Below are 21,759 nucleotides of genomic sequence, written 5' to 3'. Positions count from 1 at the left end.
TTTACTGAACCCCACTGACTGCCAGTGTCCAGAGCTGGGGGTCACGGTCCCAGTGTAGTGGGGCTGAGGCAGTGCCAGGCTGGGGGACACAGCCACCACATCCCTGGAGACTGGGCCAAGGGCCGTGAAAGATCGAACCGTCAATGGGTAACCTCGTGGCTCCGAGGCTGGAGGAGCTGAGCACACGGGGAGGGGGGAACGGAGGGATAGGCTGATGGAATGGGAGAATTTGGTGTGGATGGGCCAAAGGGTCTGTATCTGTGGGTCACAGTTAAACAGATCCCACTGTATCCGCAGGTCAAAGGCCTGGTCTGTCATGTTCAGGGATCCCAGTTGTTCCGTCTGTTTCCCAGAGCACTGCTTGTTAATTCCCCAGACTGAGGTCTGAGCTCAGCAAGGTGTTTATTCCTCAGCCTTCATGCTGTGCTTTGCTGAGCGATCCCCTGTGTGTTCATTACACAGAATGTAGTGTCCCAATGAGTGACACAGTACATGTACACACAGCACACTCATACCCAGCAATATAGTTCCTGACTCACTCTTACAATAATATAACGTTCCCAATAATCTCACCCAGCAACGTCTGGCTGAGAAATCTTCTCTCCTCCATCCCAGGGTTAACCGATTCCCATTGAAGGCAAGAGAACATCACAACATGGGAAATAGGAGCAGGAGGAGACCATTCGGCCCCTCGAGCCTGTTCCCACTCACTGAGATCAGGGCTGGTCTGACCTTGGCCTCAGCTCTACTTTCCTGCCTGTTCCCCACAACCCCCGACTCCCCTCCAGATCAAAACTCTGTCTGTCTCGGCCTTGAACACATTCAGTGACTCGGCCTCCACAGCTCTCTGGGGGAGAGAATTCCAAAGATTTCCGTCCCAAATCTCTGTTATGGCCACAACGTCATAGTTCTATGCACTGATCCATGCTCTAAGTTCACTCTTACCGTTAACACTTCTGGAATTAAAATAAACACACTTCAACCCGTCCGTCCCATCGTGTCTATTGGACCAGAAGACCGTGAGACAGAGGAGCTGAATCCGGCCATTCAGCCCATTGAGTCTGCTCCACCATTTGATGATTGATTTTTCCCTCTCAGCCCCATTCTGCTGCCTCCTCCCTGTAACCTTTGATGCCTTTACTAATCAAGAACCAATCAACCTCCACTTTAAATATACTCAATGACCTGGCCTCCAGAGCCATCTGTGGCAATGAATTCCACAGATTCACCACCGTCTGGCTAAAGAAATCCCTCCTCATCTCTGTTCTAAAGGGATTTCCTTCTATTCTGAGGCTGTGCCCTCTGGTCCTGGACTCTCCCACTACTGGAAACATCCTCTCCACGTCCACTCTATCCAGGCCTTTCAATCATCTGCAGGTTTCAGTGAGATCCCCCTTCATCCTTCTAAACTCCAGCAAGTACAGGCCCAGAGCCATCAAATGCTCCTCATACATTAACCCTTTCATTCCCGGGATCATTCTCATAAACCTCCTCTGCACCCTCTCCAACGCCAGCACATCCTTCCTTAGATATGGGTCCCAAAACTGCTCACAATACTCCAAATGTGGTCTGACCAACACCTTATAAAGCCTCAGCATTACACCCTTGCTTTTATATTCTTGTCCTCTCGAAATGAATGCTGACATTGCATTTGCCTTCCTTACTACTGATTCAACCTGCAAGTTAACCTTTAGGGAATCCTGCACTAGGACTCCCAAGACCCTTTGCACCCCTGATTTTGGAGTTTTCTCCCCATTTAGAAAATAGTCTAGGCCTTAGTGCACCAAAGTGCTTGACCAAACACGTCTCTACACTGTGTTCCAACTGCCAATTCTTTGCCCATTCTCCCAACCTGTCCAAGTCCTTCTGCAGACTCCCTGCTTCCTCAACACTACCTGACTTTGTATCATCTGCAAATTTGGCCACAAAGCCATCAATTCCACCATCCTGATTATTAACATAGAACGTGAAAAGTAGTAGACACAACACCGACCGGAGGAACACCACTAGTCAATTGCAGCGAACCAGAAAAGACCCCCTTTATTCCCACGCTTTGCCTTCTGCCAGTCAGTCAATCTTCTATCCATACTGGTACCTTTCCTGTAATATCATGGGCTCCCACCTTGCTTAGCAGCCTCATGTGCGGCACCTTGTCAAAGGCCTTCTGAAAATCCCTGCCCATCCTTCCTTACAGACTTACTGGACATGACATGTTCCTTCCTCTCAACCCCTCCACTTTCTGACCTGTGCTCTGGTTCCCAGCCCCCTGCCAAACTAGTTTAAACCCTCCTGAGCAGCTCTGGGGAACCTCCCGGCCAGGATATTGGTTCCCTTTCAGTTAAGGTGCAACATGTCCTTCTTGTACAAGTTGGCCCTGCGCCAGAAAAGGTTCCAATGATCACCTGAAACCCTGTCCTCACTAACACGTGGCACCGGGAGTAATCCAGAGATCACTACCTTCGAGGTCCTGCTTTTCAGCCTCTTTCCTAACTCCCGAAACTCACTGCGCAGGTCCTCATCTCCCTTTCTACCTGGGTCGTTGGTACCAACATGCACCATGACCTCTGGCTACCCACTCTCCCCCTTGAGAATGTTCTGCAGGCACTTCAAGACTTCCTCAACCCTGGCACCCAGGAGGCAACGCATCATCCTGGCATCTCTTTTGTGTCCACAGAATCTCCTGTCTGTCCCTCTAACACATAGAGTCATACAGCATTTAAACAGGGCCTTCAGCCCAACTTGTCCATGTCGACTGTGTGGCCCAGCAAGCTAGTCCCATCTGCCTATGTTTGGCACATAGCCCTCGAAACCGCTCCTGTCCATGTACTTATCTGCATGGGTTTTCAATGTTGCTAATGTGCCCGCCTCAACCACTATTTCTGGCAGCTTATTCCAAATACGCACCACCCTTTGTGTGAAGAAGCTGCCCCTGATGTCCCTTTTAAACCTCTCGCCTCTGATCTTAAACCTGTGGCCTCTTGTTTTTACCACCCGCCTCCCTGGGGAAAAAGACTATGTGCTTTCACTCTGTCGAGCCACCTCATGATCCATCAGGTCACCCTTCAATCTCCGACATTCCAGGGAATAAAGTCCCAGGCTACACAATCTCTCCTTGTAACTCAGGCCCCCAAGACCAGGCAACACCCTGGTAAATCTGTTATATATTCTTTCAAGTCTGGATAACGTCTTTCCTCCAACAGGGTGACCAAAACTGCTCACAATACTCCAAGTGCAGCCTCACCAATATCCCATATAACTGCAACATAACTTCCTAGCTCCTGTACTTAGTGCCCTGACTGATGAAGGCCAGAATGCCAAACGCCTTCTTTACCACCCTGTCTACCTGTGATGCCACTTTCAGCGAACTGTGGACTTGCGTTCCCAGGTCCCTCTGTTCCAAAACACTTCCCAGGGCCCATCCATTCAGTGTACAAGCCCGACTCTGGTTTGATCTCCCAAAAGTCAATACCTCACAATTATATGGATTGAAAGCCATTTGCTAATCCTCAGTCCGCATAGCCAGCTGATCAACATTTCCCTGTAATTTTTCATAACCTTCTACACTGTCTACAACACCACCTACTTTAGTATCATCTGCAAACTTACTAACCGTGCCTTGTACATTCACATCCAAATCGTTTATATAAATTACAAACAATAAAGGTCCCGACACCGACCTCTGTGGCACATCACTAGACACAGGCCCCCAGTCTGAGAAACAACCCTCGACCATTCCCCTCTCCTTTTATCACTGAGCCAATTCTGAACCAGTCTGCTACCTCCACGGGTCCCATGCGATCTAACCTTCCAGACTAACCTGCCATCAGCGACCTTGTCAAAGGCCTTGCTAAACTCCATACAGACAACATCCACTGCCCAACCCTCATCTACCCTCTTGGTTATCACCTCAAAGAACTCCAAGAGATTTCTCAGACACGACTTCCCATGCACAAAGCCGTGCTAATTCTCCCAAATCAGACCCTGTCTCTCCGTATGTTGGTAGATCCTGTCCCTCAGAATCGCCTCCAGCAATTTACCCACCACCGATGTCAGACTCACCCGCCTGTAGTTTCCTGGCTTGTTTTTGCTCATTTTTTAAACAATGGCACCACATTACTCCAGTCCTCCAGAACCTCACCTGTGGCCAGAGATGAAGCAGAAATCTCTGCAAGGACCTCTGCAATCTCTTCTCCAGCTTCCCACAAGGTCCGAAAATGCACCAGGTCAGGCCCTGGGTTTCATCCACCTTAATGCACTTTAAGGGCTCCAGTACCTCCTCCCTGCTAATTTGTATGTGGTTCAATGACAACACCACTCATATCCCCCATTTCCTGAGCTTCCATTGTTTTCTCCACAGTGAAAACTGAAGAGAAATGTTCATTAAAAATCTCGCCCATTACCTCTGCTTCCACAAACAGACGGCCATGCTGATCTTTAAGGTGACCTGTTCTCTTCCTAACCACCCTTTTCCTCTTAATATATCTATAGAATCTCTTGGGATTTTGCCTCGCCTTGCCTGCCAGATCCTTCTCCTGTCCCTTTTTTGCCCTCCGATCTTCTCTCTTAAGTGCACTCCCACACTTCTTGTAGTCATCAGAGATTCACAAGGTTCCAATTGCTGATACACAGTGGATGCCTCCCTCATTTTGTTAACCAGAGCCTCAATGTTTCTTGTCAACCAGGATTCCTGCAACCGACCAGCCCTGCCCTTCACCCTAACAGCAACATGCAAGCCCTGAATTCCTGATATCCCATCTCTAAAGCCCTCCCACATTGCAGACGCTCTGTTCCTTGCAAACCATCTCGTCCAATCAACCACTGCAAGATCCTGCCCAATGGCTCCAAAATTTGCTCTGCCCCAGTTCAGGACCCTAACCTGTGAACCGGTCGTATCCATCTCCAGAACGATTTTACAACTAATAGAGTTCTGGTCACTGGACCCAAAGTGCTCGCCTACAGACACTTTCGCCACTTCCCGACCTCATTGCCCAGGAGAAGGTCCAGTGTTGCACCCTCTCTGGTGGGTCCCTCTATATATTGATGAAGGAAGCTTCCTTGGACACATTTCACAAATTCCACTCCGTCCAAGCCTTTTACACTATGGATGGCCCAGTCAATATTAGGGAAATTAAAAGCTCCCACAAATACTATTCTATTATGTTTACAACTAGCTGCAATGTCTCGACATATCTGCTCCTCCAATTCCTGCTGACAATTGGGGTCCTATAATATACTCCCATCAGTGTGACCATCCCCTTCTTGTTTCTAAGTTCTAACATGTGGCCTCACTGGATGATCCCCTAAGAATATTGTCTCTGATAACCATTGGTATGTCCTTTCACCAAGAAGACATCTCCCCCTCCTCTCTTACCTGTACCTTTGTCATGCCTGCAGCTCTGTATCCTGGAACATTGAGCTGCCAGTCCTGCCCTTCCCTCAGCTGTGTTGGCCAGTCCCCAGAGCCAATCCACGTCCTGAGTTCATCTGCCTCACCTGTCAAGCCTCTTGCACTGAAATAAATGCAGTTGAGTCAATAAGTAAACTCACGATTGCTCTGCCTGACGTTACCCTTCCCCACTGAGCCTCAGAACCGGTCACAGTGCTACCAACCTGGCTGCTGCTGCTGTGCCCTGATAGGTCAACCCCCAACTACCCACCCCACAGCCCCCCCCCCCCCCAAGCGGTATCCAAAGTGGGATACTCGTTGCCGAGGGGAATGGCCACGGGAGCCCTGCACAGTCCGCCTGCTCCCTCGACCTTTCCTGGTTGTTACCCAACTACCTGAAGCCTGCACCTCAGGTGTGAACACCTCGCTAAAACCGTTACCTGTGATGCTCTCAGCATCCTGGACGATCCTAAGTACGTCCAAGTCCAGCTCCAGTTCCTTAATGTGGTCGGTCAGGAGCTGTACAGTCCAAGGTGTTGGCCTATCCATCTGCTGGACATTGGTCTGTGTTGGTGCCGCACATGTAAAGGGATGGGGCACCTTCTAAAGAACTGCCCTCACCTCAGGGCAGCAAATTCCATCTGGACGTCCCAGGACGGTACGACTGCCCCTTTTCCCCGCCCTGTGCGTGGGGCAGTGGACACAGAGGTAGAGCATGTCATGGGCCAGTGAGGAGGATTGTCCAAGGGCTAAGAAGGCGAAGAGGAAGACAAAACGTCTCCGGCAATGTCCCGTGTTGTGCAAGGGTCTGCACCTGACCCCAGGTCTGACCCCGGGTGCCCACCTGCCCCGAGGTGAAGCAGTGGCCTGTGAGAGCCGGGTAGGAGGACGGAGGGGCAGAGCCAGAGACTCCCTCGGTGATGGAGGTCTCTGCAGCTCCGCACGTCTGTGGGGTGAAGAGGAGGAGGCTCCCGTCGTCTGGGTTTGGGAGCTGGATTAACATCAGTCAGGATACAGTGAGTGACATTGCTGCCTGGGATTGGAGGGGAAGGTACACAGGGGAATGATGTTGGGGTGAGTGGAGGGGGCTGAGGGGTATTGGAGGGGTGGGGAGGGGGTGGAGGGGAGTGACGTGGGGGTGAGTGGAGGGGACTGAGGCCCGGTGTTGGGGTGACGGGGAGTTTTCTCCGGCCTGAGGTGGGATGGAGTGGATCCGTCGATCCCGTGTCACTGGGAGCGTGAGGATGGGATTAATTCCAGAATCTTCTCTCCTCCCCAGCTCCAGATCAGAAATCGTCAAACACTGGACGGATCGTTGCCGGCGTTATAATCCCTGCCATTCTGATCATTGTGGGCATTGCCCTCTGGGTGAAACGGAATTCTCTTTGCTCGACGGGAACGGCCACAGGAGGGAACGTGTCTACAGGCAGGTGTCCCCCACCCCCACCGTGAGGACAGGGGGTCCCAGCCCAGGGGGAGGGGTCAGGCTGTGGTGAGGTGTGAGGATTGGTGGGAGGGGCGTGCCTTGCTCTGGGAGGTGAGGGGATGGGGGGATCCGGGGACAGTTGTGCCGTGGGTGGAGGGGTAAGGGGTTGCTGAGGGGGCAGGCAGAGGAGGGTGGGGACTGGGGGGCAGGGAGGAGGGGAGGGGTGGGGTGTTGGTGGGCTGGAGGGACAGGGAGACAATGGGGAGGTCACAAGATCACAAGACAAGGGAGCAAAGTAGGCCATTCGGCCCATCAAGTCTGCTCCATGAGCTAAACTGAAACTATTCCCATCTAGCCCTAATTTCCGGACATCCCCATATCCCTTAATACCCTGACTAATTAGATACCTATCAATCTCCTCCTTAAACACCCCCAATGACTGGGCCTCCACAGCTGTCTGTGGCAAAGAATTCCATAAATTCACCACCATCTGGCTAAAGAAATTTCTGCTCATTTCTGTTTTAAACCGGTACCTGGGGTCACTGGGAAATATCTGTCGGCTTGGGAAGGGGGGTCACTGCTGTCTGTCCCACAGGCCAGACGGTGAACTGTGGACCCGGCGGGGGTCCAGCAGTGTCCTGAGAGGGAGACCACAGCTCACAGATCGCCCCTGAAGGAGACCCCAGCTCAGACCCCCCATGAGGGAGACCCCAGCTCACAGACCGTCCCTGAGGGAGACCCCAGCTCACAGAAATCATCCTCCATTGGGATACAAACCCAGTCACTAGGGAATGGTGCCCACCCCCGGCACAGAGGGAAGGTGTCGGTGGTGCTTCCTTCCCACTGGAACCCCTGTGCTTGTTCCACTGTCCCGGTGAGGAGGGAACCGTTTTTAACACCGGGGGTTCAGTGGCGATCCTACTCCCGGATCTGGGACCCTCAGACTCCCAGACCCTCTGTCCCAGACTGGGGTTTATACCTTGACCTGTGCAACACCCCACACACCCAGTCACTGGGGTACACTGTGCCCCTCCCCCACACACGTCCAGTGGTGAGGGTATGTGGGGAGGGGTCTGCCCCGTTTTCACAACTGAGGACCATGGGGTTTTGGGGGAGCGTGACCCGTGTGTGTCCTGGGACAGGGGGCTGCTGAGGGCAGATCAACCAGGCTGAGGTTGGTGTTTGATGGGGGTGGGGAAGACAGGGAGTAGGGAATGGGTGTGGGTTGGACTGGGGATCACTCGGAGATGTGTGTGGGGGGGGGGGGGGTCACTGTCACTGGTGGAGTCCCTCACCTTTGCTCTCTGTCCCACAGACCCAGTAGAGAAAGTGGAGTTGAAGAATGCATCAGACGGGGGTTCAACACCCCTCTGAGAGGGAAACTCCAGCTCACAGATACACCCTGAGGGAGACCTCAGCTCACAGATACCACTCCCCCCTTCCATCAGGATAGCGAGCACCTCTCCACAGGCCCAGTCACTGGGGAACGGTGCCCACCCCCGGTGCAGAGGGAGGGTGTCAGGGGTGGGTTTCCCCCCCACTGGAACCGTCCTTGATCCACTGTCTCGGTGAGGATGGAACTGCTTTAAACACCGGGTGTTCTGTGGTGACCCCCACTCCCGGATCTGGGACCGTCAGTCCACCGGACCCGCTCTCCCTCCCCCAGCCCCTCCTCCGCTCATTAACCCAGCCCATGTGTCCCTCCCCCAGTCAGTCCACACTCTGATCAGAGGACGTCCCGTCCACTGTTCCCACCTTCGTTCTTTCCCCCTGCCCCTCCCCACCCCGACCTGGGTTGTTCCCCTGTCGGCTGTTTTCTCTTCGACAAATGTGCGCGGCTCCAGCTGATCAGCTGCAGTCTGCTTCACAATGTACCGCGGCCCCCCCCCAACTTCCTGATGCCCCCTCCCACAGCCCCTCCCGGGACTTTCCTCCCAGCTCTGGTTCCCCATTTAACCATTTACATCCCAGGGGAAAGTCACAGAGCCGAGGGAGGAGCCCATGGAAAATCCAGGGAGACCCCACCCAGGGAGTCAGATGTAGTGAAGGGTCCTGGGACCCCTCTCCCCAGACCCCAGGGCTGGAGGAGGGGCACTTATTGTCAATGGTTTATTGCTGATATTTTACACTCTCTGCCAACATTAAACTGTGAAGGTTTCACCAGAAGAAGCCACTCTCGGCCGTTCAGTCCGGGAGCTGGTGATGTGGTGAATCGGACAGTGGGCACATTATTCAGCTGTGCACTGTCACACATCGAGCGGGTCAGGCAGCGTCTGTGGAGGGAGACACAGAGTTAACGATTCACATCCCACACACTTCGTCTGAATCCCCCTCCACAGATGCTGCCTGACCTGTCCAGTTTTTCCAGCGTTTCCTCATTTTGCTTCAGGTTTTCATTTCCTGCTGTAAGTTCTGCTGTTTTATAATAAAATTCCAGAATGGCGTCTTGTGTTGAATGCCTGTGGGACTGGAGAGGTTACAGAGAAAGAACACAGAGCAGCACAGGAACAGGCCCGTCAGCCCACGATGTCTGTGCCAACCATGATGCTAAATTAAACCAACCCCACCTCCCTGCCCATGACCTGTGTCCCTCCATTCCCTGCCTGTTCAAGTGTCTCTCTGAATGCCTCTTAAATGTTGCCATTGTATCTGCATCCGCCACCTCCCCTGGCAGCTCATTCCAGGGACTTGCCTCACAATCTCCCTTAAAATGCTCCGCTCTCACCTTAAATCCACGCCCTCTGGTACCTGACATTTCCACCCTGGGAAACTCTGACTACCTGATCTATGATTTATAAACCTCTGTCAGGTCTCCCTTCAACCTCCGACACCCCAGAGAATACAATCCAAGTTTATGGCTGGTACTCTCTAATCCAGGCTGCATCCTGGTGAAGCTCTTCTGCACCCTGACCACAGCCCCCACACCCTCCCTGTAATGCAGTGACCAGAACTGGACACAATACTCCAGATGTGGCCTGACCAATGTTTTATCCAGCTGTAACATGGCTTCCCGACTTTTTACTCAAAGCCCCAATCGATGAAGGCAAGTGTGCCTTCTGCCGCCTTTTACCCAATCTTCTTGTGTTGCCACTTTCACAGAGCTCTGAACTTGTGACGATCATGGTTTAAAGGGGAACCTGCGGGTGGTGGTGCTCCCCTGCACCTGCTGCTCTTGTCCTCCTGGGTGGTGGAGGTGGTGGGTTTGGGAGGTTCTGTCGGAGTAGCCTGGGTGAGTAACTGCAGTGCATTTTGTAGACGGTTCACACTGTGGCCACTGTGTACTGGTGGTGGAGGGAGGGAGTGTTTAGGGAGGTGGACGGGGAGCCGATCGAGCGGCTGCTTTGTCCTGGACGGTGTCGAGCTTCTCAAGAGTTGCTGGAGCTGCAGCCGCCCATGCAGTGGAGAGTGTTCCATCACACTCCTGGCTGGTACCTTGGAGATGGGGGAGAGGCCTTGTGGTGTCAGGAGGTGAGTCACTCCCCACAGGATACCCAGTCTCTGACCTGCTCCTGTAGCCACAGTGTTTAAGCAACTGGTCCAGTTGTGTTTCTGGTCAGTGGTGACCCCAGGATGTTGATGGTGGGGACTGAGTGAAGGGAATGTCAGTGAAGGTCAGGGGGAGGTGGTCAGACTCTCCCTTGTTGGAGATGGTCACCGCCTGGTACCTGTGTGGTGTGAATGTTACCCGTCACTTCTCAGCCGGTGTCTGAATGTTGTCTGGGTCTTGCTGAAGGCAGGCACGGGCTGCTTCACCTGCTGAGGTGTGAATGGAACTGAAAGTTGTGTAGTCTCCAGTGAACATCCCCACTTCAGGGAGCACTGAAAGGAGATAGACAATTTAGTGACATCGTGTCACGACAACCCTTCCCTCAATATCAGCAAAATTAAAGAGCTGGTCATTGACTTCAGGAAGGGGGCAGTGCACATGACTTTGTTCACATCAACAATTCTGAGGTCAAGAGGATTGAGAGCTTCAAGTTCCTCGGAGATAGCATCACAAATAACCTGTCCTGGTCCAACCATATAGATGCCACAGCCAAGAAAGCTCACCAGAGCCTCGACTTCCTCAGGAGGCCAAAGAAATTTGGCATGTCCCCTTTAACCCTCACCAAATTTTAATTGATACACCATGGAAAGCATCCTATCCAGATGCATCAAGGCTTGCTACGGCAACTGCTCTGCCCATGACTGCAAGAAGCTGCAGAGAGTTGTGGACACAGCTCAGCACATCACTGAAACCAGCCTCCCCTCCTTGTTGCCTCGGTAAAGCAACCAGCATAATCAAAGTCCCCCACCCACCCCGGACATTCTCTCTTCTACCCCCTCCCATTGGGCAGAAGATACAAAAGCCTGAAAGCATGTACCAGCAGGCTCAAGGACAGCTTCTATCCTGCTGTTACAACATAATTGAATGGTTCCTTTGTACGATAAGACAGACTGTTGACCTCACAATCTTCCTCGTTATGGCCTTGAACCTTATTGTCTGCCTGCACTGAATTGACCTGTATGATCGGTTTGTAAGACAAACTTTTCACTGTACCTTGGTACAAGTGACAATAATAAACCAATACCAATACCACTGCAGTATCTCTGTAACTGTAACCCTTTATTCTGCATTCTGTTATTGTTTTACCTTTTACTACCTCAATGTGCTGTGTGATGAATTCATCTGCATGAACATACAAGACAAGTTTTTTCACTGTAGCTCAGTGACAATAATAAACCAATTTACCTGAGGTCAGTGAGTGCACAGGGAGTAGAGTAGGGGGCTGAAGATGCAGCCTTGTGGGGCACCAGTGCTGAGAATAATCATGGCAGAGGTGTTGCTGCCTATCCTCACTGATTGCGGTCTGTTGGTCAGGAAGTCAAGGATCCAGTTGCAAAGGGAGGTGTTGAGTCCCAGGTCTCGGAGTTTGCAGATGAGTTTGCTTGGAATTATAGTATTGAAGGTGGAGCTGTAGTCAATAAACAGTAGTTTAACGTAGGTGTCTTTCCTGTCCAGATGCTCCAAAGCTGAGTGTAGGGCCAGGGAGATGGCGTCCACTGTAGACCTGTTACAGCGGTGGGTGAATTGCAGTGGGTCGAGGTTGTCTGGGAGACTGCAGTTAATGTGTGCCATGACCAGCCTCTCCAAGCAAGGTCACTGATGAAGCAGCTGAAGGTGGTTGGGCCCAGGACCCTGCCCTGAGGAACTCCTGCACTGATGTCCTGGGCCGGGATGAGTGACCTCCGACACCCACCCCCGCCTTCCTCTGTGTGAAGACGATCAGGATGTTCCCTGACGGCACCGACTGATGCAGCTGATACATCGACCCGTGGGCGGAGAAAGATCTTCCCGTCGTCTGTCCCCCCGTCGGGAGACGGGACCCTGGTGTGTGGGGCAGTGACGGCCGTGCTCGCTCCCTCGAGTGTAGCTGTGCTGCCGGGGAGGGCGGTGGGGTCACCACACACTGTGGCGATTGGGATGGGACCCGGGGATAAGGACCCGCACATCCCGGGGTTGCTGGGTCACTGCTCCCTCCTGTGTCCCCACACTCCCTCCCCCACTCGGCAGTAACACCCGGCGCCCGACATTCCCATCGGAACAGCCCCTCACCGGATCCGGGCTGGTCTCTCCCATCAGGACCACTTTTCTGCTGGTCACCCACTCACGGGGCTCCTGTGTCGCCCGGACACAGGACCGACCCCGAGTGCACGGGGGGAAAGGGCCGACTCACCACTACCGGGATATTGTGGTGTAGGGACCTCAACCTGTACCTGTCCCGGCTAAAGGGCCCAGCCCCACCCGAGCCTCTCCTGAGGAGACTCCCTTCGCCGAAGGAAGCTCCTGAACCTCGCCATTCCTCAGGCGGGGCTTTCTCGGTGGGGGCGATCCCCGCCGCTTCCAATCATCGGACCCCTGCTGCTCCCGAACCCCTCACCTGCTCTGTGGCATCTCACGCCCACACCCTCCGTCGTGGGTCTAAGCGGCCCCACCCAGCTCCTGTGGCCAGGGGTCGGACACACTTCTGTGGCTTCAGTGCGAACATACGGCCCGGATTCCCGATTCCAGCATCCACTAAATGTTAAAGAGACCGGGGAATGTTGGAGGAATTGAGGGTCGGGGGATAGTGCGGGGAAGTGTCTCCGGGGTAGAAGATCAGCTGTGACCTTGATGAATGGGACAGCAGGCTGGATGGACCGAATGGCCGGCTCCTGGCCGCCTACTAACGCTCTCACCATTCCACGTGGTGCGTGTGGTGGGACGTCCCCTCCCCACCCGGGACGGTTCCATTCCCCGCACCTTCCACAGACAGGGAATTTCTTGGGGAACAGGGAAGCTGGCGGTGTGGGTGGGAAGGAGGGGGTGTTGGGGAGGGGAGGGACAGAGAGGGTCCTGTTCAATGGGGAGAAATAGGGAGGAGTGCGGCGCCATCACTTCACTCACCGGCAGCTCCTAATCCAGGCAAGGCCCGCCCGTCAACTGGAGGACCCAGTTCATTGCTTTGTTTCCAGGTTCTTCCCCTGTGAGGAAGTTATGAGAGGTTCGGGAGACTGACTGAGGACAATTCCACCCGGCACCAGCGACAGGGAGACGTTTTCTCAATGGACGGGCCACAGGTGTAGAGGGAGACCACGGCTGGGTTGTCCCAAGGTGGGTGAGTGATGGAGAGTGGATGGAGGGTGCCCGGTGACTGAGGCTGGACCTGAATACCGTCCCCGGATATCAGCCGAAATTGGGCGGGGCTGATCTCTGGCACCGACACATCTCCACCTGATGAGACCAATGACTTCTCCGCCTGTTTTCAGCAGACAAAACTCCTGGACCTCGGCCCTTGGGACCTCCATCTGCAACTCGTTCCAGACTTCCCGACCAGCGGACCTCAGTCGGTTAGAACTGGTCCAGGGGGCCAGACGAGCTCAGGCAAGAATAGGCTGTTCAGCTGAGCGCAGCGCGGTCAATCCGACTCAAGGGCAGCGCATGCAATGTATTTACAGCGGAGCGGTGGTGGGCAGCGGGGATATTCGGGAAAGGAGAAGGGTGACCGGTACCTGTGACCTCACCCTGACCTGCTCCGTGACCTCAGGCGACCCCACCAGCTTCAGGTGGTGGAGGGGAGGAGAAGCTGTGGGAGACGACAACACCCATCACCTCTGGGAACACGGATAGACGGTAGAGGTTCATCACACAGCAGAGGTGGAGGACGTTGTGTACAGGTGTGAGGCCAGGAGCCCCGTCAGTGAGGGCATGGCGCAGATCCGGCTGCGGGACGTCTGTAACGTAACCACATCTGGTGAGTCAAACACACTGCAGATGCTGGAACTCTGAAAGAAAAACAGAGCATCCTGGGAATACTCAGAAGATCAGACAGAAGCTGTCACCAGAGAAACAGAGAAAATGTATCAGATCGACGACCTTGTGTCAGAACTTGGAAAAATTAGAAATCAGATGTGTTTTATCTGACAGAAAAGTGGGAAGACTAGAGGTAGAAAAGAGAATGGCAGTGATAAGGTAGAGACAGAGACACATGACAGAAGTGATGATGACGCTGGCTGAGAAAGAGAGAGAGAGAGAGAGAGAATCTTCATGCTGAAACTGAGGGATAGATACCTTTTATTCATCATCACGGCAGGCTTCGAATTCATTGAGATGGGGATGTAGGGGATGAAACTGAAGCCTCTGCTAAGATCAGCTTGTTTGTATCAGAAGGGGAAGAACATGATGAGCGCACGGCATGGGGTGCGATTGGGCAGAGGGGAGCTCGGAGGAAAGTGAGGAGCAAGAATGACCCAGAGCAGCTTTGGAATTCGAATTGTTGAAGTTTGTGATTATTCATGTCTGAAAAGGAAAGGTTTTTGTTGAACCACCAAAGACAACAATGGGTGAAGAGGAACTGTGGAGCTGGACAATGTTGAGATGGAGTGAATCAAAGTTGTTGAGAGAGGTCAAGAGAATGCACATGTCAACGTCTGGTATTAAGCATGGGCTTCAGCGTGCCATGAGAATGCCAAATAGCTTGAATGTACCTGTAATCTTGGGTGGGTCTGAAATGCGAAGGATGAAATTTCAGTTGGAATCTACATGAAATAATTTGTAGCCAGAGAAATTCACTGAGGAATGAGATGTGGTTTTGGGCACCTCATGAAAAAAAAACAAGAAGGGAACCAGTAACCTTTGAGGGTGCACTGTAATTAGATTTCTGGAAGGCATTCGAGAAGGTGCTGCAACAAAGATTATTGAAGAAAATAACAGCTTGCAGTGGAAGTAACGTATTGGTGTGATTACATTGGCTGGCCACAGGAAACAGAGCAGACATAAAGGGGCAAGACATGACAAGTGGTGTGCCACTGCAATCGTGCTGAGGCCTCCATTTGTCTGCAAATTTTAACAAGATTTGGATGAAGCGAACAAATGATGTCAGAAAGTGGGTTGTGAAATGGACATGATGTGATTATAACAGGATACAGACAGGTTAAGTGAGTGGGCAAGGATCTGACAAATGGAGAATAATGTGGGAATATGTGAGATTGTTCATTTTGGCAGGAAAAATAACAAAGCACATGACCTAAGTGGTGAGAGATTGCAGTCAGAGGATCATACAGCACAGAAACAAGCCCTTCGGCTTACCATGTCCATCAATACCTACTTCCACTGATCCCATTTCCCACCTCGTGGTCCGTCACCTTCTGTCCCTTCGAAGTTCACATGCTCGCCCAGAAGTTGAAATGTCGTGGGAGTACCTGCCCCCACCACCTTCTCAGGCTGTGTGTTCCAGATTCAGCTGCCCTCTGGGTGAAAAAACACCTTCTTCAGATCTCCTTTGCACCACTACTCACATTCAACTTCTGTCCTCTGGTCTTAGAAACCTGTCATTGTGAAAAGTTTCTTCCTGTCAACTCTATCTCTGCCCTTGAATTTTGATAATTTTTTACACCTCTTTCAGGTCCCCCTCAACCTCCTCTGCTCCAAGGAAAACACACTCAGCCAATCCAGTCTCCCCTCATAACTGAAATGCTCCATCCCAGACAACATCCCAGTGAATCTCCAGTGCAATCACATCCTTCCTATCGTGTGGCAGCCAGTACTGCACACAATATTCCAGCTGTGGCTTACCCAATGTTTTATATCATTGATCCCTCTGAGATGCAGAGGGATCTGTGCATCCCAGTGTATGATTCGCAAAAGTCTTGTAGAGAGATACAGCAAGAAATTAGCACAGAATGTTGAGGTTTTTTTTCAAAAGCTGAATTGAACACAGAAGTAGGGAGGTTATGCTCCAGTTACGTAGGGCATTGGTGATACCACATCTGGAGCATTGTGTACGATGTTGGTTTCATTGTGCAATGATGGGTGTAAATGAATTGGAAACAGTTGACAGTTTACCTGGAGGGAAGGTTGAACAGGCTGGACTGGTTTAGATGAGTGAGGGGACCCGAGTTAAGATCCCAAGGGGGCTGACAGGGTGCACATGTTTCCTCTTCAGGAGAAACTAGCAGAAGAGATCTTTTAAAAAAGAGTCACCCATTTATTAGAGGAATGAGGTGATTTTTTTTTCTCTCAGAGGGTGGTAAACCTCCAGCATTCTTCCTGTAACAGTAATGAATATTATTAAGGCAGAGGGAGAGAGATTCTTGATGAGTAAAGAGGTGAAAGTCACTGGAGGTGGGTGGGAGCACAATGTTGAGGTTGGTCAGATCAGTCATGATTTTCAATGGTGGGGCAGGCCTGAGGGGCCAAGAGACCGACTGCTGTTCTGAACAAGTGAAGGAGATGGATGGAGAGGGGAGCAGAGCTGCAGGTGAGAAAGTGCTAGAGGCAGCAGGCCGCGCGGCATCTGTGGGGGGAGAAACAGACTCAATTTTTCAGGTCAATGACTTTCTGTCGGTCCTTGGAAAAGTTAGAAATCAAAGATGCAGCAAGTAGAGAAGGGGATGGGGTGGGGAGAACAAAGGGAATGTCTGGACCAAGGGAAGACCAGAGAGGCTCAACACAAGTGGGGACGGTGCCGGTGCAAAGGGGGAGATGAAGGCCTGTTAATTGCAAATGGAGCCTCTGGAGGAGGAGTAAATGGAAAGAGATGAGGGTTCACCGGCCTACATTTACCTGGCTTTTACCTGCTGCCCTTCTTAAATAAAGGAACAACATTGACCATCCTCCTGTCTCCTGGTACCTTGCCTGTGGTCGACAAAGATGCAGAAATCTCAGTCAAGGCCCCAGCTTTCTCTTCCCTTGGGATTCTAGGACAGTTCTCATCTAAGCCCTGGGATTTATCGAGCCTTATGCGTTGCAAGACATCTCACCCTTCCACCTTCTTAAAACTGACATGTCCCAGCCTATCAACATATCCCTCCCTGAACTCGCTATCCTCCACATCCTTCTCATTGGTGAATACAGATGAGAACTGTTCATTAAGGACCTCACACACATCCCCTGTCTCCACACACAGGTTACCCCTTTGGTCCCTAAGGGGACCCAATCTTTCCCTGGCAGGCCTCTGTCGCCTAATATATTGTTAGAAGATCTTGGGATTCTCCTTAATCTTACCTGCCAGGGATATTTCATGACCAAAAACAAGCTGCTGGAGGAACTCAAGCAGGTCAGGCTGCATCTGTGGAGGGAAGTGAACATTCGATGATTCTGGTCGAGACCCTTCATCTGGACTGATGGAAGGGAGATGGCCAGTACAGGGCAAAGGGATCAGGTGAAGCAAAGGCTGGCAAGAAGTAGGTGGTGCCAGGTTTGAGGAGGGGGGGCTGATAGGCAGATGGAGGAGGGGAGAGTGGGAATATTGATGGCAGGTGATGGGTGGAGGTTACAGATGATGGAATCTGATATGAAACGACGGCGGAATATGGAACCAAATACTGGAGGTGGGAGGGCAGATGGGAAGAGTTGGGGTGGGTGGGTGGAGGGGACCCAGTGGGAGGAGTGTGATAGGCAGATGGAGGGTGGAGGAAGGGAACAGGGTGATCGTGGGCTGGGGGTGTGCGGTGGGTGTGGGAGGAACTGGGTAGATCGAGGGAGGGAGAAAGGGACAGAGGTGGGGCAGATTATCTGAAACTGGAGAACTCAATGTTCATGCCATTGGGGTGTAGACTATCCTTACGGAATATGACGTGCTGTTCCTCTAGGTTGTGTTGAGCCTCACCTTGGCAGTAGAGGAGGCAGAGGACAGGCAGGTCAGTGTGGGAGTGTGGAGAGGAATTGAAATGGCTGGCAACCGGGAACTCCGGAAGGCCACGGCAGACTGGTGACGGCTGATTTCCATCCACAGCCGCAGCCTGCCTTGCTGAGTTCCTCCAGCAGTTAGCTTTGACAGTGGAGAAGTGCATTGACAGACACCTTCATCGAAACTGATGCGGATCAAGTGGATCCCATCAATTCCCTGTCAATGGGAGAGCGAGGATGTAGTTGGAATCACGGAATTTTTTTATCCTCCACTGTTGCAGGATCAGGGAGCTCAGACTGGGCTAGTGGTGGTTATTTCGGGTGGTGTGACTTGTGCAGTTGTTGTTGTTGGCATCATTTGTCTGGTCTGTATCAACAGAAAAAAATCAGCGCCAGGACAAAGTGCACCACTCACTGAAGGCGAGTATCTGACACGTGGTCCATGAGTCTGAGGGGTCCGGGCGAGAGGGAGCAGGGAGCTGGAGGGGAGATGGGGGATGGGAGTGGAGCGGGGAACACAAGGGAGAAAGTGCAATGGTCAGAGGGGAGAGGAAGGAGTGAGGAGGGGAAGTTACAGGTAAAAGGGACAGAGGCTTGAGGGGAGAGACAACAGAGGATTGGAAGGGGAGGGGGTCAGAGAGTAGGAGGCAGTGTTGGGGGAGGTGGGAAGAGAGGAGGTCCAGCGTTGGATCTCCCTTCATTCTGAACACTCTGTTTTCTCTGCAGGTTCGCAGGCAAAGGGAGAGGCTGGAGATACCCTGCACCATGTATGAGACGGTGAAGCGCCCTGTGACGCCAGACCCTGGGCCAGCCAGGGCCAAGGGAGGAGCCCGCAGAAACCCCAGGGACAGCACCTTTCAAGAGTACGAAACAGTGAACTCTCCTGGGGTCCCACGCTTAGCCTCAGTCAGGAGTGGAGGACAACCCTGCGGAAAATCCCGCCCATTATATGTCAGGAGGTGACAGTCCTCCACCCTGAGTCTGGGGCCATGTACACAGCCCCAGGCAGTGGCCCATGTGTGTGTTGGATGGAGGAAAGGAGTCCCACATATCCCAGCCTTGTGCAGCTGTCTGTGTGAGTCAGTGAATTGGGGGGAGGGGGTATCCCACTGACCTCAGACTCGGGCAACAGTCTGTTCAGTTGGTGGAGGGATGGAGGGGTATAGGGGGTCCCACTTATCCTAAATCTGGGCAGCAGTCTGCGTAAGCAGGCAGGGGTTATGGGGGGTTGGGAGCGTAGCTGGGCATTGTTGGGGAGCGGTAGAGCAGAACATAGGGTGTTCCACTACACCCAGTCCGGGATGGTGGTCACGTGTGGGCGATCGTGTCTTCAGATGGAAGGGGTATAGGGGTCCCAATGAAACTAGCTAAAGATTCAAGAAAACCAATTCTTGTCTGCTACAACTGGAATTCCGGGGGAATTTAAATGGGATCAACAAAATGGCAAACAATTAAACACATATTTTAATTCTGTCTTCAGAAGGGAAAACACAAATAACCTTCCAGAGATATTAGGGAACCAAGTGTCCAGGGAAAGAAACTGACCAATATTAGTATGAATTGAGAAGTAGTGCTGGGGAAACTAATAAGGAATTGCAAACTAGTGAACCTAACCTCAGTAATTGGAAAATGCTGTAATCTCTTACAAAAGAAACAATAACAGAACCACTTAGAATGTACTAATAGGAACAAACAAATGTGTTTAAAAAAGGGAAACCATGTTTAACAAATCTAGTTTTTGAGGAGGTAACTCGTAGAATAGATCAGGGGAACCAGTGGATGCGGTGCATTTGGACCGTCCAAAGGCTTTTGATAAGGTCCCATGAAAAGGTTAGTGTGCAGAATGAAAGCACATGGATTGGATAATGCACTGGCACGGGGTGGGATCTGCAGATCAGATGGGAAATAGTAGAAATGAATTGACCTTTGACCAGGTGGCAGGCAGTGACCAGTGGGGTACAGGAGGGATCAGTACTGGGGACCCACCCATCCACACAATGGGTCAATGATTAGGGTGAAGGACTAAATGTAAAACCTCCAAGTTTGCAGATGATTCACAGCCTGGGTGGGTGGTAGCGGTGTGTGTGGGGAAAGTGCAGAAACTTATAAAGTTGCGGAAAGAGCAGTAGGCCTGACAATTAGGTGCATTGTAGTATTCAGCAAAGGTTCAAGAAACTGATGAAAAAGTCTGCAACGTGAGGGTCGGCTGATGACAGACGCAAACAGCCTAATATCTGTACATGTGCAAAATAGAAAACATTTTCAAGGCAACGTAGGCCCTTCATAAACAGGATAATTTGTAATTAGGAATAAGAAAACAGCAGAGGAATTATATAACTACTTTGTATTTGTCTTCATGGAAGAAGATTCAAAAACCATTCTAGATATATCAGCAAGGAAAGTGAGCAACCAGCAAAAGTGAGGAACTGAAGGACATAAGTATTAGTGAAAATTTGGTACGAGAAAACTTGGTGAGACTAAGATCTGATAAATTCCAAGGACCCAACTGTCTACATCCCAATAAAAGAGGTGATTTACAGACAGTGCATTCTTTGGTTACCATTTTCCAAAATGCTATAAATTCTGGAATTCTTCCTGTGGATCGGCAGGGAATAAATGTGATCCCACTGCTCAAGAAAGGAGAGAGAGAAAAACAGGGAACTACTGACTTGTTAGCTGAAAATCAGTAGTATGGAAACGCTGGAATCCAGAACAAACAATGTAATGAAGACACCTTGAAGACAAGAACAAGGTTAAACAGAGTCAACATAGATTTATGAAACAGAAATCATGTTCAGTCTACTGGAGCTCTTTGAGGATGCAATTGGTAGAGTAGATGAGGGGGCTCCAGTACATGTGGTGTATTTGGATTTCAGAAGGCTTCTGATAAGGTCTCACACAGGAGGCTGCTCAACTAGATTAGAACACATGGAATTGGTGGTAATGAATTGTTTATTGGAGAGAAGGCAAAGAGTGGGATCCTTCTCAGGTTGGTGGGCTGGGACTAGCTGGGTGCCACAGGATTGACATTTGGAACCCAGTTATTCACAATTTACATCAGTGAGTTGGCTAAGGGGACCAACTGTTATATTTCCAAGTTTGGTGTTGAGACTAAATTAGATGGGATTGTGAGCACAAAGGAGGATGTAAAGAAGTTTTAAGAAAACTTGGAGAAGTCGAGTGAGTGAGACAAAACTTGGCTGATGAAATATAATGTGAAAAATTGTGGTTATCCACTTTGATGCACATAACAGAAAAGCAGAGTCGTGTAGCGGTTAGAGTAACACTATCACAGCACCAGCGACCCGGGTTCAATTCCCGCCGCACTCTATAAGGAGTTTGTACGTTCTCCCCATGTCTGCGTGGGTTTCCTCCGGGTGCTCCAGTTTCCTCCCACATTCCAAAGACGTACAGGTTAGGAGTTGTGGGTTTGGTCTTTAGGCACCGGAAGCATGGCGACACTTGCGGGCTGCCCCCAGCGCATTCTTAGTAATGCAAAACGATGCATTTCATTGTGTGTTTCAATGTACATGTGACAAATAAATGAATATCTTATCTCATCTTATTTAAATGGTGAGAGATTGTGTTGCTGTTCTGGGACCTGGGTGTTTTTCTACACAAGTTACAGAGGCCAACTTGAAGGTGCAGAAGCAATTTATAAAGTAAATGGTTCGTTTTCCTTTATGACGAAAGGATTTGAGTACAAGGGTGAAAGTGTGTAACTGTACTTACATAGGTCCTTGGTGCAACTGTAGAGTTTGGTCTCTTTAGCTAAGAGTGACATACTTACTACAGAGG

The 21,759-nt window shown here is 51.2% G+C and overlaps 2 protein-coding genes across 5 annotated transcripts in view; one reads left to right on the top strand and one right to left on the bottom strand.

The window, feature by feature from the left end:
- Positions 1-11,378, top strand: part of LOC127580908 (carcinoembryonic antigen-related cell adhesion molecule 5-like) — a 30,458-nt gene extending 19,080 nt beyond the window's left edge. Inside the window, exons 5-6 of the mRNA XM_052034889.1 lie at positions 6,666-6,812; positions 8,128-11,378. Of these exons, the coding sequence (XP_051890849.1) occupies positions 6,666-6,812; positions 8,128-8,186 (206 nt within the window). The 3' untranslated portion in view covers positions 8,187-11,378. The remainder of the gene's footprint in view (positions 1-6,665; positions 6,813-8,127) is intronic.
- Positions 1-21,759, bottom strand: part of LOC127580904 (SLAM family member 5-like) — a 665,368-nt gene that overhangs the window by 169,352 nt on the left and 474,257 nt on the right. The window lies entirely within an intron of this gene.

This window comes from Pristis pectinata, chromosome 20, assembly GCF_009764475.1.
Source record: "Pristis pectinata isolate sPriPec2 chromosome 20, sPriPec2.1.pri, whole genome shotgun sequence".
Taxonomy (NCBI): domain Eukaryota; kingdom Metazoa; phylum Chordata; class Chondrichthyes; order Rhinopristiformes; family Pristidae; genus Pristis; species Pristis pectinata.
This window is presented reverse-complemented; position numbering and strand designations above follow the sequence as displayed.